The 27,692-nt window shown below is 38.2% G+C and overlaps 1 protein-coding gene across 4 annotated transcripts in view; it reads right to left on the bottom strand.

Annotated features, from left to right (window-relative positions):
- CDKAL1 (CDK5 regulatory subunit associated protein 1 like 1) overlaps nt 1–27,692 on the bottom strand; it is a 432,072-nt gene that overhangs the window by 251,808 nt on the left and 152,572 nt on the right. For all 4 annotated transcript variants that reach the window (XM_052805186.1, XM_052805237.1, XM_052805157.1 and 1 more), the window contains one exon: nt 20,880–21,000. In XM_052805186.1, coding sequence (XP_052661146.1) covers nt 20,880–21,000 — 121 coding nt within the window. The remainder of the gene's footprint in view (nt 1–20,879; nt 21,001–27,692) is intronic.

The raw sequence follows: 27,692 nt of genomic DNA on the forward strand, positions 1-27,692 counted from the left end.
CGAGAGTTCACAGAAAAAAAAATAATATTAGAACACTCTGATTTTAGATATGACAACAGATAATCAGTTCTGTGCAAATTAGGTTTCCACTTTCATCATGTTCCTCCACAGCATAAAAGAATACAGGGAAGGGGCACTGTATCCATAACACTGGACATTGAGAAAGCGGGTGTACGGGCATTCTTCCATGTCCATGGAGATGTTAACTGCCATTTAAAATTGCACTTTGTTTCCTGCCATCCTTCACGTTTGTGCTATGTTAATCAATATGCCTTTAAGCTTTATGTAGAGTCATACAGAGAGTAACTGTGCAAAGGCCATAATTTAGTCCCCTGAGCGGAATATATTTGTGCTTCTCCATATCCCTTTGAAATGTTCAAGTCAACCCAAATTGTGAACAAGTCTTACCAAAAAAGGTGAAATTTGTCAGTTTTGTTATGAGTTATAACTGGCCCCATTTAAACTTGTGAATTCACTTAACTTGAAATCACTTAAGAATCCTAAACTCTATTCTGCAAACACACCTGCATCACATGTAAAAGAAATTGATCAGGCAAAAAACCTGAATGTACTGTATAAACAGCAAAGAAAAGTCCCTCAGTGAACAGATGTGCAATAAGCTGTTACATGTGCTCACGTCTAAGACAGTTTACACAAACTATAGAATCCAAGTTTCTAGTCTCACTAGACTCGATGGACATCAGTCTCTATGCTTCGCTTTTCAGAAAAGCATTACCCCTTCAGAAAATAAAGCCATTCAGCTGATCCAGACTAACATAAAAAAGCCACTGTGTTTATTGAGTATTTATGGTATTACTTTCACAATTTCATTTCAAAGGGGACCATGACTTTTATCCACATATTGATTGCATAAGAAAATAATTCAACATATAATATTCAACAATATTCATAAAATATTCAGCATAGACCTAAGATAAACCCTAGATACTCCTAAAGAAAGGAGAGAGAGAAGACAGAAGATACCGGAGTTCTAAGTGGACTCAGGTAGAGCAATATTACCTTTATGAGACATAACATACATAAATCAGGTACCTATCACTTTGCCAAGAATATCTTCCCATATAAGTCTTGTAAGCGTTATGTATTAAATTCATTTTATTAAAATCATGAAGAATACCAAGTCTTATTCTTTCTTATTTTGCAGAAGGTATCACAAACTGGACCAACCTATGCAGCTGAATATCCTAAAAGCAAAATGGCTTTGTAATAAACACAAACACCCAGTACATCTGAAATAAAGCTAAAGAAACAAAAACAGTTAACACTGAAAAATCTCATTCCTAGTATTTTAATAGTTGTCAGACAGATCAAGTCTTATTCTCTCATAAAGATGCATTTCTCCTTACACAAATACATAGCAAACACACAGATCTGCTTTGCTGGTTGTGTTTCAGCACTGTTCTCATACAACGTACCAGAGAGCACTGCAGCCTATGTGCCATTTCACAGCAAAAATATCCTTATTTTTGTAGAATTTGAAATTCAGTTGGCAGGTTGAGGGCATTTTTCCAACCACAAACATTTTTGGAACTTTTTTTGAACAATGTGTGTTCAAACAAAAGTTTTCAGCTACAAGTCCTCAGGAAAAAAATCTACTTAAAATGTGCTTGTTTTACCTGCATTCCTTCATTTAGAACGAACTGGTAATATAGGAATGGGGCCTAGTTTAAGTTTAATGATTAAAATTCCTATTCTAGTCTCTGCCATAAGTTCAGCAGATGTCTGAATCAAAAAGAACGTGAATGTTAGATACTAGGTGGTTATAAAGTGTCTGCACTAGCTTTGCTTTCAGTATGGATGCAAGGGATATATACCTAGTGCATGAGTAGAACATTTATATGAGAAGGGAACCTACACAAACAAGGATAGGAACTAAACGGCATTTAGTATAACTTACATATTTGGTGCTTTCACATACATATATTTCTAAACTTGGCATACAGGGCCCTGTTTCCACAAAAAATTGCTAGATTAAGATTTGAACATGTCCAAGAAACACTTCTGAGATCAGCTGCAGATACAGCAAGACTCCCTTGCAAACCTACTATCTCCCTACAAACTGCAGATACAAGCCAATAAGCACAACATCAGCTTATGCCTTCTGCTCAAGCAAAATGGATTAGCCTAGTGGAGACATGACTACTAACCCTTTAGCCAGAATTCAAAGGTTATTTAAATGTTTATAGTGTGCTTGGTGAACAGACATCACTATATTATTGTGAATTACAGAACTGTAAGTTAATACATTAAACATTGCTGAACTATACAGCTGAACTTTCCTAAAGATGTTGATACTTACATAGTTTAACCTGTAATAACTTTTTCCCTCTATCACTTAAAACTTTCATTTAGACTATTCCTCATTTAAGTGCTAAATTAAAAACAAAATCTCAAAAGTCATCACATTTTACTTTATTAAAGAATTATTCCTAAAACAAAAGACAAAAGTTTCAATATGTATTTGACTATTTATATTAAATCAGTATACTATTTTACCCATACCTGCTACTTAGAAAAGTAACTGATGTATAGTTTTGGAAGGGGGGGACGGGGAATCAATTAAAAAAACCTAACTTGCAGGGAAAAAAAAAAATCTACACCAAAAGTAAAGGGAGTTCTTCTTTAAGCTCTTTAACAAATGATCTAAAACAAACTGTTGGAACACAGGAATGTGAATGACTAAACAAACCCTTCAGTAAACATTCCCCAGCTGTAGTTTTCAGCCTAATACCACGTTAAAATGTGGAGACTCCATCTACCTTCTGCAAAATGAATAAGCTTCAGAAGCAAAGCAACATTATATGATATACATGACTCACAAACATACTCACTGAAAACAAAAACCACTAGACATTTATCCCTTAAAAACAGAAAAGACACCAAGTCTGGCACCAGTCTGCAATACAAGAAAGACCATGTGATACTTAGACACTTGTGTATTAGTTTAAAAATAAGCTAGATAAGCATGTGATGAGTGACAATTTTGTACTTGACCTTTTCTTAAATAGCTCCTTTTCACAGTCCACACATGTATCAGAAAAATTCCTAAAAAAAAAAGAAGCTAAAACCCTACTTGTCATCCAATGTCTTGAAGATAAACTCTAAAAACAAAATTCTACATGGTTACTTTAGGAAAAAATTTTTTAAAAGTATGTTTTGCAGGAGGAATACAGAAAAAGAAATTAAAAAAAAAAAGCACTGAAGTGTTCTTGTAAATTAAGCTGATGAAATTCAACATGCTAAATTACAGAGACAGAAGCTTGGGGTGTATATTTCCAGTGGGAATATTTCACTCTGCCTAGCAGGCAAGAAATTTGGAAATAGAGTTCCTCTTTCCTGAGGCTGAGTAGGCCTACAGGATTGCACAGGAAATGCTTTTAAGTCAGGAAATGGGGATGCATTCTGCATGGGATGGGGAACCCTTAGTTTAGAGTATTACTTTTTAAAGTGTCAAACCACAACAATTACCTCTGGAGTGAAGGTCTCCACTACTATTAAGCAACTGCACTAACATCCATAGTGCCTGTATCTAAATCCTTGTGGGTTTTTCTGTTGCTGTTTATGTTCATTTAAATATCACAGAATCACAGTGGCTGAGTTGGGAAGGGACCTCTGGAGATCATCTAGTCCAAGCCCTCACTCCTCAAAGCAGGAGCAACTAGAACAGGTTGCTCAGTACCATGTCCAGATCGCTTCTGAGTACCACAAGGATGAAGACTCCACACCCTCTCTGGGCAACCTGCTCCAGTGTTCAATCAGCTCTACTGTAAAGAAGTTTTTTCTTATGTTTAAATAAAATTTCTTGTATTTCAATTTGTGCCCATCACCTCGTCCTGTCCCTGGGCTCACTGAGAAAAGCCTGGCTCTGTCCTCTTTACTCCACACCAGGTATTTATACACATTGAGAAGATCCCCCTGAGCCTGCTCTTCTCTAGGCTGAACGGTCCCAGCTCTCAGTCTTTCCTCATATGCCAGATGCTCCAAGCCATTAGTCACCTTCATGGCCCTTCATTGGACCTGCTCCAGTGTCTCTATGCCTCTCTCGTACTGGGGAGCCAGCACTGGACCCAGCACTCCAGGATGTGTCTCACCGGGGCTGAGCAGAGGGGAAGGATCACCTCCTTCCACCTGCTGCAGACACTGTGCTGAGTGCAGCCCAGGAGGCTGTTGGCCACCTTTGCTGCAAGGGCACATTGCTGGCTCATGTTTACCATGTACTTTTGTTTGTGAAAACAAGCTTTAAAAATGTGTTTTGCACACTTTAAACAGAAAGTAATGAGATGTATGCGATAGTGTTTCCTGTTTTGGGCTAATCTCACAGTAAGTTTTGTGCTTTACCTAAACATGTATGATCATGTCAGTCAGTGATACAGGTTTCAGGGGCAAAGCTGTTAACCATATTTCTAGTAGCACAAAGCATTCTTTTAGGCATCTTCCTCCACTGCATTCACTGTATTCAAGACACAGAATAAAGACTTGAGGTCCCCAAACATTCCTGATGTATGAACTGAAAATCTCCATAAAAAGGGGCAACCAACAGTGATTCTGAAGAGAGTAATAAATCATTGTAATTAATCATGACCAAAAGAGGTTAAAAAAGAAAAAATTGAATTTTCACTTCTTACCACCACTCCTCCAAGAGTAACCATTTTTTTTTCCTGAAATCAAAACCAAATAGCAGAGAAAATTTCTCTCTCCCTCAAAAAAGTCAGACAACTAAAATCCATTTGTAAGGATTAATCCTGTTTTAAGCTACACTAACATAGTCCCACCAACAGGACAGCCTGGTTTCTCGACTCCTTGGCAATGATATGCAAACAGAAAAGCACCAGCTTTCTGACTTGCAGTTGTGTCTGCAAGAAAGGAAATTAACAGGAATCACACACACTCAGTTCCACTTTTCATCACATAAGCACATGCTGCCAGGGGTATTTCATCTGGATTCATATTCTTGCTATACATGACAACAAGATGAGTCCTTGAAGATGGAAATAAAGCCAAAGGAAAAAGAACAGATTAAATGGAGGTCTAAGGACCTGCCTCCTTGACATGCCAATATACATGAGCTAATACTACACTGTTGACTATAACTGTCATATTTAGGCTCGATTCATATAGATGTTTCATGTTTGTAAAGATGTTTTATGTAAGGATGAGTCAGGAGTCCATCAGACTTATGAAATACTTTCCTCAGGAACAGTACTTGAGATACTGATGGCAGCTTTTACTTTCAGGAGGTTTCTAGACTATCGACACAATTCATAGGGATACAGAGAAATACCTGATCTTAATTTTCTAGACACAGTACTCAGTGCTCATTTGACTGAAGCTTTCTGTGCATCTTACACTACTACTGTGCATCAGAGCAGAAAGGAATACAGAACATTTGTACAAATCCCACTCCACACTCCTCAATAGAACATAGCAGGTACTAGCATGCTGAAAAAAGTTATACAACTATTTTTTGTTATAGTCTAAATATGGATCCAAGATCTTATTTTACAACTTCTTTTCTCTTCCTCTCAATTGAGTCTGGAGTTAAGAAAAACAAGGATGACAACACAAAAAAGGGACCTAATGGGTGATCTCTGTAAAGAGAGAGGGAACATGTGAAAGATCTTCTCTAGTCAGTGAATGAATCTAGTTCACTTAATCCCAAATACAACTGTGAATCAGTCAGGGTGGGCCTGGCTCCAGGCACTTCTCAAATCTTCACTTCTGTATTTGTATTCTTCTACTCGAAAAGAAACCATCTTCTAGATAAAACCCCCAAACAGACATGGTTCTCCATGCCATCACACAATTCGTATCCAGTTGATAGAGGAAGGAATTACCTTTTGTTTGTCGTGACTTTTTTTTTTTTCCTCCTCTCCCCATTTAGTGAAGTAGTACTGCATGGTACTCTGCAGCATAGGAGTGCAGGAACACCACAGCATTTTGGGGGATCTATTGAGTATCCTCAGTTCCGAAACCAGCAACTTGCAGAGAAATATGTTGATCCTGAAGGGACCAGAAACTCAGGAGTTCCATCTTATTTGTACTAGCAAATACTTAGTAAAAACATACATTTCATTTCTTGGGTAAGACTGGTCTTGGTACAATGGAAAAGCTAAAACAACTAGTCAAAAGAAAATTTAAAGCAACTATTTCAACAGCTTTTTATTAAGCCACCCTAATGGAGAAAAAGTTGTGTGTCCACAAAAATTTAAGACTTTATTGCCTAAATTCCACAACTGGGGGTAGGGGAGCCTTCAAGTGCCTCTTTTAAACTTTTTTATTCTTGGTATAAATACTAATTCTTCTAGCATGCATCTTGTAGTAAAAGCAAAAGGAGGAGGAGCGCAGAAATCTGCTCTAAGCATTTTATTTTTTTTTTTTTTTAGACTATTTGAAGCACAAATAAAACTATTACTCAATTCAGTGTAACTTGTTTTAGCAGTTAGGAACCTAATTTTTTAAAAAATTGTATCACATTTCAAGAATGACAGTCAAGAATAATAATGCTGAAATATATGTGAATTGTGAGACTTTTCAATAACATTAACGCAACATTTTTCAATTTTCAATGAGAAAAATTTCAACTCACGCCAAACATCCAAATTTCAAAATGTATTTGTGTATTGGGTTTGTGTGGCCAGCTTTTGGTAGCAGGGGGGGCTACAGGGGTGGCTTTTGTGAGAAGCTGCTAGAAGCTTCCCCTGTGTCCAACAGAGCCAATGCCAGCTGGCTCCAAGAGGGACCCACCGCTGGCCAAGGCCAAGCCCATCAGCGATAGTGGTAGTGCCTCTGGGATAATGTATTTAAGAAGGGAAAAGAAAGTTGCTGGGGCACAGAAACTGCAGCCAGAGAGAGGAGTGAGAACATGTAAGAGAAACAACCCTGCAGACCCCCAGGTCAGTGCAGAAGGAGGGGGAGGAGATGCTCCAGGTGCCGGAGCAGAGATTCCCCTGCAGCCCGTGGGGAAGACCACGGTGAGGCAGGTTGTCCTCCCGCAGTCCATGGAGGTCCACGGTGGAGCAGATATCAACCTGCAGCCTGGGGAGGACCCCACGCTGGAGCAAGTGGGTGCCCAAAGGAGGCTGTGACCCTGTGGGAAGCCTGCGCTGGAGCAGGCTCCTGGCAGGACCTGTGGACCCATGGAGAGAGGAGCCCATGCTGGAGCAGGTTTTCTGGCAGGACTTGTGACCCCGTGGGGGACCCACGCTGGAGCAGTCTGTGCCTGAAGGACTGCAGCCCATGGAAGGGACCCATGTTGGAGCAGTTCGTGAAGAACTGCAGCCGGTGGGAAGGACCCACGTTGGAGAAGTTCATGGAGAACTGTCTCCTGTGGGAGAGACCCCATGCTGGAGCAGGGGAAGAGTGTGAGGAGTCCCCCCCCGAGGAGGAAGGAGCAGCAGAGACAACATGTGATGAACTGACCCCAACCGCCGTTCCCCATCCCCCTGCACCGCTGAGGGTGAGGAGGTAGAGAATTCAGGAGTGAAGCTGTGCCCGGGAAGAAGGGAGGGGTGGGAGGAAGGTGTTTTAAGATTTGTTTTTTATTTCTCATTACCCTGCTGTTATTAGATTGGTAATAAATTACGTTAATTTTCCCCAAGTCAAGTCTGTTTTGCCCGTGATGGTAATTGGTTGAGAGATCTCTCCCTGTCCTTATCTCGACCCATGAGCCTTTTGTCGTATTTTCTCTCCCCTGTCCAGCTGAGGAGGAGGGAGTGATAGAGCGGCTTTGGTGGACACCTGGCATCCAGTCAGGGTCAACCCACCACAATTTGCTATACAAACAGATAAAGGAATACACAGTGCAATTATAACAGAGATCATGTAAATTATCTTAAAAATAAGGACCTTGTAAGCTAACAGGTTAAAAACTCACAGCTTATTTGAGCTTCAGCATAAATAGCAGAATTAAAGAATGTTAAGTTTCAAGTTTTTTCTTCCCCACATAAAGAAGCCATATAAAGAAAGATACTATCACATACAAAACACTTGAAGTAATATTAATAATCTTGGAATATGTTACAATGGATTTTGTGCCACCTTGTCTGCCAAGGACAATCTTAATATTCAACTTTTCAGTTATTTTTTGCTTGGGTTTTTTTTAAAGTACCTTTACTTCAGTGATTTTGCTCTTCTGCCACATACTGATGATCACAGTTAAAATGCCCTACTCCTCCCTACTTTTCAAATCTTATAAATTCACACAAGTCAATGAGAATACCACAAAAACATGCCTCATGTACTTTGATAGATAACGCAAAATATAAATTTTTGGGCCCCCCCCCATCTTATTCAGGGAAAACTATTTTTTCCATTAAAATTATCTCTAGGTCAAGTCTAAGAACAAATTCAAGCACAAGATGTTTCCCAATTCTAATTCTTTTTACACAGCCCTTAACACATTTCCCTGTCAGGTCTCCAAAAAAAAATTCCACCTTAACCAAAAAGGGCACAAGAGACATTTCAATCAGACCCTTTGACAAGTTGTTCTCATTTTTAGTCGCATTTAAGAAGTCACACCAAGACTAGCAAAAGAGGTTATTATTATTACGCAATTGAAAGTTATCCGATTCTGCTGATGAGCAGTAAAGAGATGGGCACTTAGCCTTAAACACTTAAGTTGTATAACATTTTAAAATAGGCCATTAAAACCCCCAGAATTATGAATATGTAAAAGCACAGACATTTCTCACACTAACATTCAGCAAGATAGTATTTTTTCAAAACAATGACTTCTCTAGTGATCGTCTTGTTTTTCTAGTTTGGGGGTTTTTTATGTGAAAAGCTGGGACTAAAGGCAACACAATATCAATTATGACACATGAGGTTATTTCTCAGTATTTACTGTAATCTGAGAAATGAATAAAATGTTTCTCAGGATTCTGTCCAGATTTCCCTTAGGAAATACGTATGTGGGTGTTAAGAAAAGGGACGCAAATGAATGCTCTTCTCAACAAGGAGGAATTTATCTCCAACCTCAGAAAGCATATTGATGTCAGAATTACGGATATATGAAACTGCAAACAACTTCAAAATGATCTCTCTTCATTCAAAAAGACTAGAACACGTAGCTTGTTGTGTGATCCAAAACCACTTCTGTATGTAAGCATCTGCCAAAAAGGCAGGCAGGAAGTGGCCTTACAATATTGTGTGCTAACCTGTAATCAGGTTCCAGTATGTTAAAGCTGTCTCATTTTCTGCATCAATCTTCAAAATACTCAGGAATGTAGCATCGAAAGGAATAAGCTGAAACTGCAGGGAACTACATATCATAGTTACATAAAATGAAATCAAGCTTATTTCCCCCCCAACCTTTTCCCCATCTAGTTTAACTTGAAAATTGGGGATTGTGTTAAATACTGGTGATCTTCCTCTTGGGTTAACAGAGTTACAGAACTGTGCAGTGTGGGAAGCCACCTAGTGACGAAGGAGCACAAACATGCCTGAAGCTGCCCAAAGTTTTAATAAGATGACGCAGTTGGAGCATGTGATTACTGCTGTTTTTCTCACCGACTTGCAAGTTGTGTGGTGTACTGGAGTTTAGAGAATTGCACAGTGATTCCTGGCAACTTTTATGAGTCCTCCTAATCTTCTAAGTGAACTGTGAAATAGCAAATTTTCTGAAGATGAGAAATAGAAGAGCAAAAGGAAATGTATCAAGATGTATAAGGAGAAGGTATGATGCAAATTTTAAACCCATGATGGCACTGTGTGCAGAAAAAGTTAAGATTTGTGAAGCTGGGAGGAAATAACCTAAGGGAAGCAAATGTGCAAAAATGGGAACAATCAAAACAAACTATTTTCTTCTAACTCAATGCAGAAGTCATTCAGCAGACTTAAAAGAGGAAGAAGCTCTCATGACCTAGAAAAAATAGTTTTAGAATTTATGTGTATTTAAACAGCATTTCTCATTTCTCAAACTGAGAGCCCAAGAAATAGCATGAACACAAAACATTGCACAGCAAGAATTCAAGGCCAGTAATGCTTGGTGTGTACAAACAATGTGTCATAATGATTTTTGCCTGTGGCAAAGAACTTTACCAACATGTACCTTCTGACTCCAATGAAAAAACCTCACTGCATGTCAACAGCATAAGACAGGACTAAGTAAGGAGCCAAGTGGATGATGCAGATTAGACGCCTATTTACTTTGACATGTCATCAAACTGCACCATTGAAGAAACAGGAGCAAAATCCATCATCATAAGAACAGGGGAATGAAAAATATGTGTTACAGTACAGTTGGCAGTACTAGCAGATAATATGGAATTGCCATTGTATGTCATTTTGAATAGCAGAATAATGCCAAAGAAACAATTACTTAGTGGAATAATTCTTAGGCGTCATATGTCAGTAAACTTAATGAAGGATTGGCTGAACATCTCTTGGAATGGGACAAAACGTATGCTGTTCATTAAAAACATGCTTGTCCTAAATCCATTCAAACAGCTTTTAACAACAGCAATGAAAAATACAGTCCAACAAATGAATACTAGTCTTCAAGTCATACCACAAATGATGTCACAACTGCAGGTGTTTGATGTACTAGTGAAAAAGTTGTTTAAAGACCCTTTGAACTTTTAAAGTTTTTTTCTCTCAAAATTACTCTTGGCAGGGATCATGCTCTAATCCCTATAGGGAAAGTAAAGAAGCCAGTTCAGGATTACTTTGTCATTGAATTAAGACAGCATGACATCAGAGAAATTCAGATGTTGTAGCTAAAGGGTTTCACAAGTTCTGTACTTAAAATCCCATGGATAGAAGTTCAAAGAAGTGAGTTCAAGCAGTGCAGACTAAAAATGAGAAAAGTAGTATCGTAAAGAGAGTAACAGTGGCAGAAATCATAAAGACAAGTACAAAGCTGAAAGACAACAGTCAAAGCATAAGAGAAAAAAATACCTTCTTTCAGGCAAATACTTAGTGAAAAGTTTTTACCCAAATTATATACTGAATACAGGCATGTAATGAAGTTTTTGTGTATAAATAACCTTTCTTTTTGTGAGGGATCATCCTGAATTCAAGGTCCTCTTCCTTTCAGGCTAGCACAGTAGCAGACTTCACTCCAGAAGAATCTGCAAAACATCTATATCATATTCACTACTCAAAGCAGTCTTGTATAATACAGATGGCAGAACTACCACGTGCAACAGTAAGAGAAATGGAAGACATCAACAGCTTCCACCTTCCCAGCAGCAGAAGGGAATTTATCATACTAAACTCCAGATAGTCCAACAAAGTTGACCAGGCCTAATACTACTGTGGAATGAAGAGGACCATAGCCGCATCCACCAATATAGCCAAAGGGGTAACCCCTCCTGCCCTCAACTGTTGATTTCAATGAGCAATTCCCATGAATTGACACTACTGGCTGGTTTTTTTTGGCATTGAAGGAAATACAAGTCTACCCTACAGAATCAGCTGTAGCAAGCTTTGAGGTTTGGGGAAAGACAGAAATCAAGCTGCTCAGGAGGGAGGAAACAGTTCTTTCCTGGCTCCAATCCATGTACTTTATTTTCTGCTTGCTTAAATTACCTTTCTACATAAGCTGCTCAAGGAAACTAACCACTAAAATGCAATACTTCTCACTTATTCTGCACGAGGAAGCATAGGTGAGCAGGCACGTTCTTAGCAATGGGGACACAGAACAAGACACATAGAGAACAGAAGTGACTACAACCACAACAGTTGGTAAGATGAGAATGTGAGCCACACCGCTGTATTGACTCTTTATGATAAATAATAACATTTTTTCCATGTTCTCAGTGAAATTAGTACCATGTAGCACCTAGAGATTCTGTAGCAGACTGTTATAAAAAATTTTATATTCCATTCTTCAAATGTGAATTATTATAATTGCAAGAAATTAGTGATAACTGAAAAAAAAAGCAATCTTTCAGAGAGTGTCATCAATATGCTATTTAAATATCTAATTAGGAAATAATGACCTTGGATGTAAGTTACAGTAAGTTGCAGTGGAAAGAGACCTTAGGCAAAAAAAGACCGTTAAAACTGTTATAAACAATTGTTTTTCCTTTTCCCTCTGTTACAGCAGTGTGGTTTCTGCAAGCTCTGGAATACTAGCCTTTCAGATTTTATGATTAAAATTAAAATGCCTTCCATATAGATACACACAACTGTGCCATCTATCATCTTCATTATGTAAATTATTATGTGAAGTGTGCAAAAGCAGAACAGATTGATATCTGGTACATGCAAGGTTGAATGAAATACATGCTTAGTATATAGTATAGCTAGAATCTAAACAGATATACATGCAAATATTGATTAAAATATAAACAAAAAAGCCTAATGCAGAGGCTTCCTTTCAAAAGCACATACACTATCTTTCTAGACTTTCTACCTTCTCTGTTTTCTGAGGGTAACTGACATGATAGGCTCTGGCATGTCATAGATGTTTGAGCTAAATAGTTACAAAGCCTGTCTATTTAAATATTATAAGCTAAGGTAGGGCTAAAGTAATTGTATCACTTCATATTTCCTGGGGAGTTCACTCTAAGCATTTATCTTGAATTCAAGTAAAAGGAAATACAATATGTGGTAATATAATATGTAATTATATAATAACTATATTATTATAATCAGAAGAAATACTATTTTGCCTCTGCAAGCATAATATTGAATGCGAATCAAAACACGTATTGATCTCCTATTCTAAAATCAAAATCCTTCAGCTGCAGTGTCACTTACATGAGTATCTTGAAAAGTTAAACATTAAAATATAGAAAATCTGTATGTTATTAATGAACAAACTAAATCAAATAAATTGAAGACATGGAATTTACCTTGTACATATTCAGTCAGATTTTTACAAAATATGAACATATTTGTAATTTATACTCACTATTCATTCAAGATAGGGACAGCAATATTTTAGAAGATGGAAATGTTGAAAACATTGTGGCATAGTTGGATAGACAAAAGTATATAAGCAGTTGCCAAAAAACCCAAGTCTATCACCGTCAAACAGTAGGTAATCCAATTTTTCACTTACCAGAACGATTTCCTTTTTCCATCTCTGTATTTTTATCTAGAGATAACATTGCACTAGGGAATAGATTTCAGTTCACATCAGTAAACAGAGAAAGCCACAGAAATAGTGGTGGTTCTGCTGAACTGATGAGATTATTACTGAAATAGCCCACTAATTTCAGCACAGGAGGGGAATGGCTTCACAAGCTCTCAGACTTAAGCCACAACATCCTTTCCTGAGCAATGAAAGATATTTTGATATGGTTTCAAGGCGGTGCCTCCAGAAAACTCATCCCAGTTATAAAGGAGTCAGAGATTATGTGAATGCACAAAGTGTTTTCAAAGGCGGAACCACAGGTACAGATGATGTTTGCTGAATGCCACAAAAAGGCAGAAATCCAGCTCAGCCAGTTCAATTAGCCAAAAATCTGGACAGGCAACACAGGCCACTGCAAGAGCTCAGGGACTGAAGAGTCACAATTAGGGCCTCTTTTTATGGCCTTACAAAATAGCAGTTTGCTACCGTAATTAGAAAAATTGTAGTGCATCCTAGTTGATCTCTATACTTGCTAAATATCCATTTTAAATCACTCTTCAGGCAGGCTAGACCATGGTAAATATGCAGTTAATCACCACAGAGTGCTTGCTGCTTTATAATCCACATCCACCTTGTTTATGACTAAATCTCCCTTTCTTACAGGGAGCTCCCCAGTGCCAAATAATAGCGCGGGCCTGCAGTCACTCTGTGGTACACGGGTCTCATATGGAAGTGGAAAGTAATATTGTAACATGAGGGGAAGAGCAGACCTGACTTCTGGAGAAAAGACACTCTGAAATGGTACAGCAGGAGCAGGATATTGCAGGATCAGCACTGCAAGGCCAAGCCACCGAAGCCATTCAGCATCTCGGTGATATAGCTGGACAAGAGCCAACCAGGTAAAACAAAACTAAAACAAGACAGACCCTAAACTTTATCAGACCAGTCTCCCAACCCTGTGTTCAACGTGGTTCAGTCCTACGCCACGTGCCCCTGGGCCGCTGCTTCTGCACCTCAGCTTGGTTAACACTTGACTCACTGCAGTACTGTCAGATTAATAACTAGATGCATATTTCACTGATAAAAACTATAGCAGCATCCTCAAGTGCTCCCAAGGACCGCAATATTTTTCACTGGAGTATCTTAAGTTGGCAAAGGAATAAATCCTGTTCTGACTGGACCCCACATCTGCCAGTGTACTGGTATCAAATGATTCCAAAGCAATAATTATCCCTCCATCAGAGGAGGCAAATAGAGCCATGTGGTTCTCTTCCTGATCTTTCTGTTTGTAAACCCTCATTTCTGAGATGATGCCACTGCCTCCTTATGTACTGCCATATGGCAAAAGCCACTGATATTTCTTGTTCACGAGACATCTCAACCAACTGCAGCAAAGAGGTGGAATATGATCTGCTTTTAATACTGAAAGCAGCCTGAAATATGTGCTGATTCAATGAAGACCACCTATAGCAAAATGAATCCATGCATACCACCAAAGACTTTACAGACCTCTTAACAGCATTATTTTACTTTTTTTTTGTAACCTAACACCTTACAGGTACCTAGTTATTAACCACCAAGAGTAAGTAAAGGGGAAAACCATCTAGTGCTGCTAAGTTTTAGAATGTGACAAAAGTTAACTAAATCAAATATTTCAGATATCCACATTAAAAAAAAATTATGGAGTTGAAAGCATTTAAGTTTGTTCTCTTTTTTTTGGCACAATTTAAAAAAAATAAACAAAACAACAAACTAATTACCTACACTTTCATGGACATACAACTCCAGGGTATTTTATATTCTTGATCCTAAACAAATGCTGAAATACAATATATAGGAAGACTATTATGTGACCTCACATAAAATTAAAATGCAACTCTTGGAGAAAATTCAATCTTCCTACTCCCCAGTTCATCATAAAACTGCAAAAGCTGCTTACAACAAAAAATGATGAAAGAATAGAATTTTAACCTTTCACAGTTCATAACCAGGGAAATATTCCTGCCTGGGAACATCAGAACCAACAACAGTAACTCTACAGCTTATTTTTTTATGATGAATTTTTGCTTACTTGATTCATAAAACAAATCAAGCACTGTATGTAGAACTACTTTTTTTTTTAATCCTTCTGCTAGATTCAGATCCATCAGCAGCTTAGAAACATTCTCAATGGCCACCACTACAGAACTTCAAAGCATGGCCTTAAAAAACCCCTACAGAATTAGCAAGAAGCATTGAGGACTTCTAAAGAAATTCCTAAGCACTACTATGTATGTTCAATCTCAACAGAAAGTTTGCTAGCAAGGACTGTCCCATGAGAAAAAAGTTTGCATTTCTTCAACATTGAGAGTACTAAGTTTGAAGTGTTATGCCTTAATTAGTATTTAAGACTCAGAAGTAGATCTGAAAATCTTTCTGAGATAGAGTAACATGCTGATCTTCTGTAAGATGTTCTAGCACTACAGGAATAATCTGTCAGGCTTGGTTGGATAAGTAATTTTAACTTACTTTTCCTTTTAATAATGCTTTTAAAAGCCCCTCTCCCAAAAGAAAACAGACACAGACATGCAGATCGAGAAGGGGACAGTGCTTCTACTGAATTACTCAGTCCTCTCGGTACGACTGTGGTTCTGTACTCCCTCAGAACTACACTCAAATACAGATGCTCAGTTTGCTGGGCTGAATCTTAAACATCTCCCTGTCCTCTGAGTAGCTTAATAGGAGAATGTATAAAAGTAACAAGAGAATGAAACTATATGGGATTCATGCAGTGTCTTCAGATGAGGGAGAACAACAGAAAAACTTGGACAGAGACTTGGCCCTTTGGGTATGTTCATACGGCAAATTTAACATGAGTTGCAGCAGATCTTAGCTCTCAAGATCTTAATCAGGTCTAATGCATGCATGCACACTGCCATGTTCCTTTTGGTTCTGAATCCCCTGTATAACACATGTTTATTCTTCCCTAGTCAGCCACATCAGCAGTACAACAACTTGCCTGCTCCAGAAGGAAAAAGAGAGGCAGAAACTTCAGAAACAGTACAGAAAGCACTTCAGTGAACCTATGTGTAAACCCACCCAACAGTAAATTCTACTGTGGGCTCATATTCTACACTCCTCTCCTGCTTCCCAAGGCATCCAGGCGAAGCACAAACAAAATCATATTTGAAATGTCTGTGAGTGGTAGCAGCTTGAATATAAAGGAGCTCAGGCCATGCCAACAACACAGACACGTCAGTAAGTAATAGTCCAAGCTACAAAGTGGAGAGTTCAGGATACAGAATTACTTCAAAGGTGGAAGACAAAGTCTTGATCCCGTTAAAGAGAGCTAAGTGGCTACATAGGTTACGAGACTAGCACTAATGAAGATTAGATCACAAGGATAAAAGATTTTTCCCTAGACCAAAATGAAGCTGTAATGCAAAATGGATTTGAGAACAGTTCTCTTTCCTACTTCAGACTAACAGATGAAATAATCATATTAGGAGATTAGTGAATAACTTTATGCCTTTTCTCCAAACAGCATTTAACATGCTATTCTACTACTATTACCTGGCTTGTTCCAGTAAGATGACCTGTACAATACATGCTTAGGACATAAATAAAAGTGAAAGAGATTGAACCAAATGCCCTTAATTCAAAGCAGAAAATGATTTTGGAGGACAGGAACAAATCACTGTTTCTAGGTTCAGATCCACTAACATCACTGCAGAACTTACTAGATACTAAAAGACCTAACCAAGATCTGCTGGAATCACTGATTTTTATCAACTGCCTAGAAAAAAATTGAATAATTGATTTGAAAAATATTGACAAATGTTTTCTAAGTGATAACAGAGAAAGCAAACAATACAGGGAAAAAGGGTCACTTACTCCTTAAGGGAAAATCACAAAGGTCAATCTACAGCTTGTATGGCATACTGGGGTGGCAAGAATTCCTTATGTATTTGGCACATGGAAAAATTAAGATTCACTAACGTATCTTTGTGTGTCAGAGAAGTCTGATAAGTCTCTTGTGCCCCCATTCTGGTACTCACCATAGCCTCTGCAAACATACGTGGAAACTCTGAAACATATTGCTCCTGGGATGGAAGGTTTCCTCTAGAGTCACGGTCTGTTGACAGAAACCACTAACTGCCATGGTAAAATAAACAGATAAAGATACCTTGGATTTCTAAATGAGAAAACAGCAAACCTCAGAGCAACCAAAATTAACAGTAGAAAAAAAAGTGTCCATTACTTCCGAAAAAGCACCAAACATTGAACAAGATCCAGGTCCCTCTATGGGCACTGCAACACCTTTTTAGGGACAGATGTGCCACTAAGTGAAAACGCTGAGCTGGCTCACCACAGACAGAAGCAGCACTTTTCTTCAGATATTCTGTACCTAATGGGGTTTTGTTTTGGTTTGTTTTAAATTATTATTATTACAGACTGCATACTGTAGTGGAGACACAATATGTTTGTCCCTTGATAGGACTGACTTGATTCATGCAAAGGAACAGCTGAGGAGACTGATATACAGCAGCAGTCTGGGGAAAACAAACAGGGAGGAACATGTGCATATGCAGGCATGCATTCGTGCATGGGCAAGGAAGGAAAAAGTTCACAGTTATACAAGGGCAGAACCCTTCAGGACAGGAAATTTTTTCCCCTCCATGTTTGAGAGAAGAAGGAATCAATACAAGAAGCCTCAACTCAAAATTACTGAAGAGAATTTGACACCGTCTTGAGTTAAGAAACAAAACTTATTCTACAGTGTTGCATTTCAGTTGCACCCCCATTCTCAAACACAGTTGTACGAGAACGAGAGACTTCTTAACAATCAGCATGTTTGAAGACTCTCAAAAATAAACTGGTCCTACAGAATTCTCAGAAGAATAGCTCCAGCTGGCAGGTGACCACGTACATAAAGGTATTGGTACTACTGGAGAGGAAAAGGGGTTAGAGTGTGAGCCATCAAACACTGCAGTGCTTTGGGATACACGTGCTCCAACAAGCCTTTTCTTCCCCCACAGAATTACAGAAAGGGCCAAGAATTCATTAAGACCCCACGTGTAAATGGTAAAACACCACCACCTGTCACAGCCCTGCGGGCACCATCAGGCCCTGGGTGGACCTCAGACCTGCATCGTGGGTAGCCTTCTCCACCGTCCTGTCTCCAGCCCATCTCCTTTTGATCCTGACCGGAGCCCCCAGACAGACCCAGGCCCTGGTTGATTATTTGCCATTTCTGGGACTGCTGATGGGTCCTACTACCAGGCCCCAGCTTTGCCCACCGTGCTGAGGCCCCGTGGCACCGGGTGTCCCGTTGGTGCGGGCACTGCCTGTGCTGGTGGCACCCTCGGGTCCCTTCTTGTCCTCCCTCACGGAACAGCTCTGCTCGTGCTGCTCCCGGACACTGTCGCTCAACAGCATCAGACAAATGTATTTCCAAAGAGGAAATCACTATTTTTAATGTATTTCTTACTATTTTAAGACCTTCTAGTCTGATCCAAACTCACCTCTCAATAAATTGCACTGTACCAAAAACTAATCTTCAAAGTTTTCTGCAGTCTTTACACAGAGAAAACAGCTCAGATCAAATGTGGTGTTGGTACTAAAAATTGCCATAGCCAGACTACTAAGGCAAAGCTGATAAAATGAACACAGTCAAGTCACAGTAACACGTACTGTGTCTTGTTTTTCACTGGTTATATTTTTATATTTTCAGAAACTGCTGAGCACTGCTGCCTTTCTAAAGCTACAATTTAATTTTCAAACCCAGAGTAGTAACCAAAAAAAGTCACCTGCAATGCACAGGTGGAGAGACTGGGGAGGGGGAAGGGGAAAAGAAGGACAGGAAAACACAATAACCTGTATTTCAAGAGAGACAGGATTCCTTGAACATGTGATGTAACATAGAATGGGACATTAGTTAATTTAGGTGTCTTATACAACTGACTTGTTTGTTTGAGGTTTTCAGAATACTCTGGTCTTATCAAGTCATATTTGACATTATTCTCCATGAAATAAATATATTTTTGTGGTTTCTAGTATTTTTTTAGATTACCCTATGGTATAAAATACATATTCTATTGACCTGAGAACTTCAATAACTACTAAGCAAAGTAGTGTTTGTAAACTATCAGGTTCTAAATAAAAGGTTTTCCAAAGGTAACGTCTTAGGGAGATGTTAATTGTCTGCAGTTCGATCAACTTGGGAAATAATTTTTTTTAAAATCCAGTATGAAAACACATATATTCAAAATATATTAAAAATTTTTTTTTTAAAGGGTTGATGCTCTCATCAGCCACCTAGTATCAAGTGTATATACCCTATAGTACCCTTCTTGTATTAACCTCTGTAATTAGGCTAGCAATAACCTGGTGTTAGAAATAGCAATACATTTTACCATCTTAAACGCACTACTACAAAACAAAAGACATGTAAACAAGACCATGGCTCTATTAGTTTACATCCTTGACAACATTTACAACTAGAAAGATATTATAAGATTAGATTCTGATAAATATTAATGGAAAAGAAAAATTTATACTATCCGAGACACAACCAAACATAAAAGAATGCTTTGCTTATTTTTAATCATGAAAAGGAATTCAATCACATGGGCACAAACAAGATGTTGACAGTAAAGACAATAAGGAAAAAAATTTAGATCCTTTCAAGTAACTGCACCAGAAGAGCTCATATCCAGACTTTATAAAAAAAAAAAAAAAAAAATCAATGCATGAAACTGCAGTTTAAAAAGGTATTATAATTCAGCAATATGACAAAATATCACCCCTATGTTTACCATAAGTCAGAGGAAGAAAAAGTAACCACACTAAGCCTTGAACTGGTATTCTGACCTAAATACCACACTAGGTTTTACAGCAAATTATGAAGGCAAGGTTACTTAAAAACAAGGAAGTAAGAGAGAAAGAGGATAGTAGCAAAACTCTTTTATGAAATGCTTATGAAAGTACTAGACTAAACTCAAACCAAAGACAGCTAAGAGCTACCACATTTTTTTTCTCTAGGCAGTAAGTTCACACCTACCTGGGATGCCTAGAACAACGCATTTTGCATTTTACCACCTGGGAAATTACTACATAATTTGGAGAAGATGGGAAAATCAGAAGAGGACTTGTGTGGGGTTTTTTTGTTTGGTTTGGGTTGGGTTTTTTAGGAAACTGACCAAATAGGAGATGACCAAGTGGAGTTGAGAAAAGGAAAGCATCAAGGGAAGGAATATTAAAATAGATTTCTTCAAAGCAGAAATACAGAACAGAAAAACGCTTATAGCCTTATGGAGAAATGAGCATTCAGAGTTGCTTGATAGGCAGAGGGTAGCTTATTCAAACAAAAGAAAAGGCTGAAATACAAGCATGATAACTCTTTACAAACATATTAGAGGGGCAAGAAGCAAATAACTACATATAATTTAGCCATTAATACATGTGGGCTGACAATCAGGTGTTTAGAGATCTTAACGAGTTACTAATGATATTCCAGAACTGCCTTCATAGAAATCAAAAGAGCACACGAAAAAACTCTAAATGCTTTTTTCTTCTCCAATTTTCTTAGGACTTTTTCTTTTGAGAAAGAGTTAGATGAACTTACAAAGAGGACTGCATGATTGTATGGAGCCTTAGAGCAGCAGAAGTCTTGTGCCGAAATAAACAGGGATTTATTTTCCAGAGAGAATGCCATTTAAAATCTTTTACTATATAAAAGTGGTCATCCTGCCCCCTGCTATGTAACTTAGGAGTAATACACCAGCCCTACAGAAAGAGATAAATTGAATTCCTCAGCAGTACTGAATGTTTTATAAATTTGGAACATTCTTACCCTGTATTGATGGAAATGATTTCTATCAGTGGATTCTTCCTAATCTTTGGCAAATCCAGTCGTGCTCCCCCCAAACGTTTTCCATTATCCTTTTTCTGACCCAGCAGTCTCACAGAATGACCTTCAAATGAAGCACAAAAATGCAGTCAATACAAAGCACAAGTGCCATCATATTTGTTTTGATTTGCTCTTCTTCAGAAGTAGTGTTTATACTTCAAAGACTGAAAATGAGAATGAGGTGTAATAATGTATTCCCACCAGCTGGAGCATTTAAAAAGAGACACTGACAGGTAAAATAAATCATGTTAAAAGAACAAATTATTTCATCCAATTACCTTTTCACACTTGTATTTTCTGGTTTATTCAATTAAAATGATCTAAGCAGTTTCATTTTCAGATTCTCAAGCAAATAACAACATAGCAATATTTAAATAAGTTGCATGGCAGGATTAAAATATTTTTCCCCAAAATTTCATTCAAACCTAAATTAGTAGGTAATAAACAACTAAATATTTTTTAGCTTATTTTATGGAGAACCGACACATTTCAGTCAAAGTTACCTGACTGAGTAAGTCTGAGGGAAGTGCTGTGAAGCATATCCTGATAACATGTTCATGGCTAAGCTGACTACCAAGATTTACGCATATTCCTCCCACACCAAGGAGACTGCAGGTCAGAAAACTGCCTCACAATTCCTTTCCTGAAGCCAGTATTATTCAGAGAGTAAACTACAAGTACTGTCACCAACTACCTACAACAGTACAGTCATCCCACGTCAAGTCCTATATTTAAAGTGCACAAATGACAGTGTTCACTAATATTCAGAAGCAAGATCTAACAATGAAGAATAAAAACAATTAAATGTACATTATTGCAACAGGTGGTGTAAAATGTGCCCAAGTTATAAACATAAGACTTGCATCATTTATTCCACAAAGTCTAGAATAGGCAGATAAGAGAAAGCAAGGGAAAGCTAATTCTAGATACCTGAAAAGAGCTGGAAAGTAACCACTACTTGGAGTAGAGGAAAGAGAGAAAGCATGTATCCAATGTTGAAGTTGGAAAACTCTTTTGATAGTACATGAAACTACAGCTACCATCTGTCAAATATTTCAGAAAAGAAAAAAAATATCTTAACCTAAAAAGGGAGCAGGGTGAAAGGAAAGCATGAAACTATGAATTACTAGCTGAGCTACATCCAGCACAGCAAAGTAGGTAATCAATTCAGATCAATTAAAAACCATGTTCAACCAAATCTCCTAACTTACACTACCAACAGCTGTTTACAAAACCAATTCATCCGTCAGATAAAACTCCACTACCTGTTTTGAGGAGTCATTAACTAATTTTTGAATAATGTGGCATTCATACTCTGAATTTATTTCTGTGATATGGCAATAACAGCCCAGAAATAAACAACTACTTCTGGCATACCATCTTTCTTGGGTTTTTTAAGATACATAAAAATTCTTGATCAAAAATGTGATCTAATGAAGAAGTGAGCAGGACTGGCCTGATATCATAATGGTTAATACTAAAAGGAGACATCATGACATCAACAGGAAATAAAAGGCAATATTTTTGCAGTTGCATTTGACAAAATTTTCATTACATCCTGCTGTGAATTTAGTAATATGGTCCTTGTGCTATTAACATTTGCTAAATTATTCACTTCTACCTTTTCATGACAATAACAGCAATATCTTTGGCTCATAATACAATCAGTTATTTTCCAATCTAATGCTTCATTAAGAAGCCGCAAGCATGGCGCCATTTTATTTATGTGTATAACAGAAGTGATTGCATTATGGTAGGCATAAAAAGTAAAATACAAGCAGAGAACATCCCTTTTTGTATTTCCTAATACTGTGGTTTATTTGGAATAAACAGATTTATCAATTTTTTAAATATTCAATAGCATTACCATATTAAAACTGTATTTAGATTTATGGCTGAAAATACAGTGGAACAATTCACAGTATTCTTAAACAATCAGGCTTAACAACATAACAACAAGCTACCCAAAATTTAAAATTCATACATTTAGAATTGGGGTCAAACCTCCGTTCTGAAGTTTAAAAAACAAAACAAAATCAACAAACCACATAAACAACCTGCTCCCCCAACAAGTAATATCTCAGAGCACAGAATCAATGCAGCTTCATCTCCTCTGAATGCACACCCTCAAAACGAACAGCCATGTGAATTACTGCTCTAGCAAGAATTTAGCTCATGCTCTCCCTTTCTCATACTGGGAGCACTAATCAAAGAGGCAAACATTTTCATGGAACTTCTGGAAAAAGAGTATCCTTTAGACTACAAAACTTGGCACAAATCTGTTTGAAATTTGTCAAAGGACTAAAAACTAGTAAGGAGGGAGGAAAACAGAAATAATGACAGACCTGTGCAGGATGCACAACTTTGTAATCCATGTTTTCTTAGGAAAACAGGGGAAAAAAAAAAGAAAATAAACACTATGGTAGACTAGAAAATCTTGTTAACCAAAAGTACTACTTCTACCTTCTTACAGATCTTTGTCTTTCAGATGCTAGGCAGGTTAGCATATACATTAGGAAAAAAAAAAAACCCAAACTTAGGACACTTGCACATAGAATATAACTCACAGAGAGCCTAAGACCTAGCCTCTCTAACCTTCAGAAATCTTCTTAATTCAGGGAAGAAGCCCCAGCCCTGTGACAACCTCCCACGTGATCCACTGAATGGCAACACCCACCCCGACCCTGTGCCAGAGCTCAGGAAATCTACGGCCTGGCAATCAAATATGGCAGCTTATTTTCACGTGAAAGATGGCCACAGTTTTTCCCGTATTCCTACTGAATGACACTAACATTCAAGTTAATATGAGGCTTGCAAAACCTGTGTGGCACTCGAAAATGATAACAACCCTGCACTTTCCACTCTAGACACCAGAGGATAAAAAAAAGCAGTACTGGGAGATGAGTTTTAACAGATAGTTCAATGCTTCCAGAAAGCAAGCAGTACATGCATATCCAACTACAGTGATCTGTGCTGCAGGCACACTTAAATTTTTTTTTTTTTTTTAAAAGAAAAAACCCTCAGTTACAGTATTCATGACCTTAAATCCTTTTTCCCCTACTCCATACAAGGACTATTTTGTTTCATTTTAAGTAATCACTAAAGCATCTGTTTACAGCATTGTTGCTATTAATAAAATGTAACTTGATAAACACTGAATCATACTTTTTCACATGCTGTAGATCTTTTTTTCCCCACGCTTATTTCAAGAAAACTTAAAAATAAATATTTTGTCATCTTCAATAAGGAAAAAGCTAAGCAACATTTGTTTTTTTAAACTGTCTAACCAGCATTATTAAGCCCACACCAACATCAAGCATAACAGAAAAAGCAGTAATTTTAAATCTCATTTATGACCTCCTTTCAAAGCTTAGAATGGGGCAAAACATTGCAATCAAGTTTTACTTCTCAAGCATTTTGTCTGATTAAGCTACCTTCTCTCTGACTTTACAGGTTGGATAACAACTTAACTAAGCAAAACAGGGGTCCTAAACTTAAAAGCAGTCCTTTTTTATTTCTTTTCTTTTTTTAAGTTTGGTACAACGTTTTTGAAAACAGAGTTAATCACACTTCCACTTCCATAACGATGAGTGCTCCATCTCAGATACCAAACAAAACCCACTCCTTTTTTGATGGCTCACTGGAAGTTGCAAGCTTTGAAACACAGCTTAATGACAAAGAGATCTAGTTGGGTTATATTTGAGAGCCTAAACATTCTAGTCCTATAAACCTCTCCTGCCATAAAGATAACTTTTCTACTTCCACATAGTCTACCAGCAGATAAATTTCTATTAAAAAAACTGAAAAGGTTAATTAGCAGTTTAGGTCATGCTTCAGAGCAGTTTTTCACTAATTAATGGATAATTAATGCAGATGACAACATAACAGTAGTACTAACCAAGTCCAGTGAGGAAGCTTACGGAGCAGAATCGCTCACAGCAAGTGTAAATGAAATGAAGCTAGAAACAAATTGAAATGTATCAGAGCTCTCTAGTTTTCAGAACTGACTGTTTAAAATCAAACTCATCTTTACATACAAGTCAGTAGATGCAATTCACGTTACAAGGCATTGTGCTCAGAGAGGATGAGGTTGGAATAAATTAATCAGGATATTAAATCCGATTGTTAGTTTAAAAAAGGGCTTTTAAATGTGTCAGTTTGATAAACCAGTGTGCAGAATGAAAATATTTTCAAGGCATTTATTTTCACTTGTTAAAAAGGATACAAAAAAGTGACATAATATTAATGGCATGTACCTATACCTTTAATCATAGATATACGTGCTTCAGGACTGGGATAGAGAATGCATGATCCTGAAATACAAATATACGAAGGGAACAGGTAATGGAATTTCTTTGCCGTAAGATTACAAACAACATTAAAGTGCTGTGAACCTCAGGCTATTGTCAGACGCCCGGGACCCAGACCCACAGAAGCATGTTAACGATATTAGAGCAAACAGATTCAAATTGGACTGGTATTTTGCTAGTTCGATACAAAGATAAGTGAGGGGGAAGTGGCCTGGCTTAGTCATCTTAAAGTTAACTAACAACTGCCTATCAGTGTTGCGGTTATCTATCAGATATTAATAGACCTACTGTATTTAAAAAAAATAGTCAGCTTCATTCAGTCCATAGGCTGGCATCCTTCAGTAGCTGCTGAGAAATACTATCTGCTTGAATGATGGGAGAGGGCACCCACTGAGGGTCCCTCCCCATCCCTGCACACCCCGCTGGAGCTACACAGGGTGCCGCTGAAACACAACTCCCAGCCAGACACAGAGCGGTGTTTCTTAGCTGTTAGCTTCAAAGTTCCGTGCAGATATCTCAAGCAGCTCAAAAACATGAGTTTAAAGAAAATCCTCAAAGATGCAGGAAACCCCAGCCTTGGCAGCAACAATTCCTATTGTCTTCAGCTTCTTCTGTTACCCATTCTTTCCCTTTCCCAGTTACATCATTATACTTAGAGGTTATTCACCATTTCCTGAAAGACACTTTTTTTCAACAAGGCTGCCAAGGTACTGTTCTATACTTCCCAGCTGTCTCTCACCAACCTGTCTGATCTTCTCCAGCATCTTCAGGGAAAAGGATTAAACACCATTTCATGTACTCTTGCACACATTTCCTTCCACCATTATTCACTTCTTAATGAATACAGAGCTTCCTTTCCTTAAGGCTAACACTGGAAAAAATGGCACATGGGAGCAGCGTAGCTAAGGAAGGCAAAGCCATATGAAGGGAAAACAAAGTAGTAAATTTCTCCTAAGAAAAACAAAAGGAAGAAGTGTAAAGAAGAACCAAAAGCAGTGATAAAGACTGAAAGGAGCATCATGTAAATATAAAAGGTGAAAAGAATTAGAAAACTTTCATTTAAGTTAACAAAAAAAGTCAAGAACATATTAAAGAGCAAAGAGAGCCTAAGAAGATGAAACAAAAAATATGTGTAAAGGCAGAAGAGGCAAATCAGGAGCTGTTACAAAACTTTAATATTGGATTTATTTCCAGTTATGTTCTTCTAACTCTCTAACTACTGGGTAAAAACAACCTTCTAAACAAGTTATTTTGGATCTTCTGGCAGGACTAACAGAAAAAATAGCATCTGAAATAGAAGGATGGAACACAAATTGCCTAACACACTCTACATCTAACCTGGACTGTTACTCATATTGGAGTCCAACCCTCTTCAGTCTGGAGATGCTTTAAACCCAGACTTGGTGAGCTGGCAGTGGAGAGGCAGGCTCAGAGCCCGAGGCCTCGTCCACCTCTGATGGAAGCAGCCCACGCGTAGCAAGGGCAGACCCTAAGCTCCTCTCCCATACAATCATAGAATCATTTAGGTTGGAAAAGACCTTCAAGATCTTTTCTCCCTGCCCTGCGGCACAAACAAGCTGTCCCACAGCAGACATGACTGATTGCAAAGGAATCCCCAGGCTCCCCAGAGCAATCACATGCTGCCAGACGCACACAAGTGCAGAAACAACAAGGATACTAATCAGCGTAGGACTTTGCTGTGTGAATGCTCCCACCCAAACCAACCCCAGCTGGCCAGCAGCACATTAGCTACACAGTGAAGGCATCCCTGAGTGTCACCTGTGGGATTTCCTGGCTCACGTAGATACAGGGAGCAGAGAGAAGCCAAACCTAACTGGAAGATACATGCCCTGCTCCTGGCCAAGCAACTAATACAAATTATTCCTCCTCTAGCTCAGTGAAGGTGGGAATGTTGTGTAACAGTCAAACTCTTCCTTCAACTGGTGTAGGCAGGAACTGGGTCCAGTATGAGACAAGGAATAACTCAGACTAATGCTGGCAGAATTACTGATCTTTCCCTGTGTTTCCAGCACCACCAGGTTGCTAATAGCAGGTGGTACACGTGACCCAGTCTCCGCAATTCAGAACTCTTTCATAAAAACATTGCCTTCCACCCTATACCAACTCAAAAAAGCTTCAGAGAAACGTGCAGGTATTACTAAGCATACAGCACATATGTTACTAGCTTGAAATATATACACCTACTAAGCCTTGCACTTGGAAATAGCATCCAACAACAATTCTGTTCCAGAAGACTCCAGAATGTGAGTGTCACATGCGAGGACAGGGGTTTCCTAAAATTCATTTTATGTAATTTCAAAAACAAGATATTAAGTATAGTGAGGCAGTTCACAAACTTCAGAAAAAAAGCTCTGCAGGTGGCCTGGATTGCTAAAATTCATACATCACTTTCTCTTCATTAAACACAAAATACTTCTTTACTCTT

The sequence above is a fragment of the Harpia harpyja genome, chromosome 1 (genome assembly GCF_026419915.1).
Source record: "Harpia harpyja isolate bHarHar1 chromosome 1, bHarHar1 primary haplotype, whole genome shotgun sequence".
Lineage (NCBI taxonomy): Eukaryota > Metazoa > Chordata > Aves > Accipitriformes > Accipitridae > Harpia > Harpia harpyja.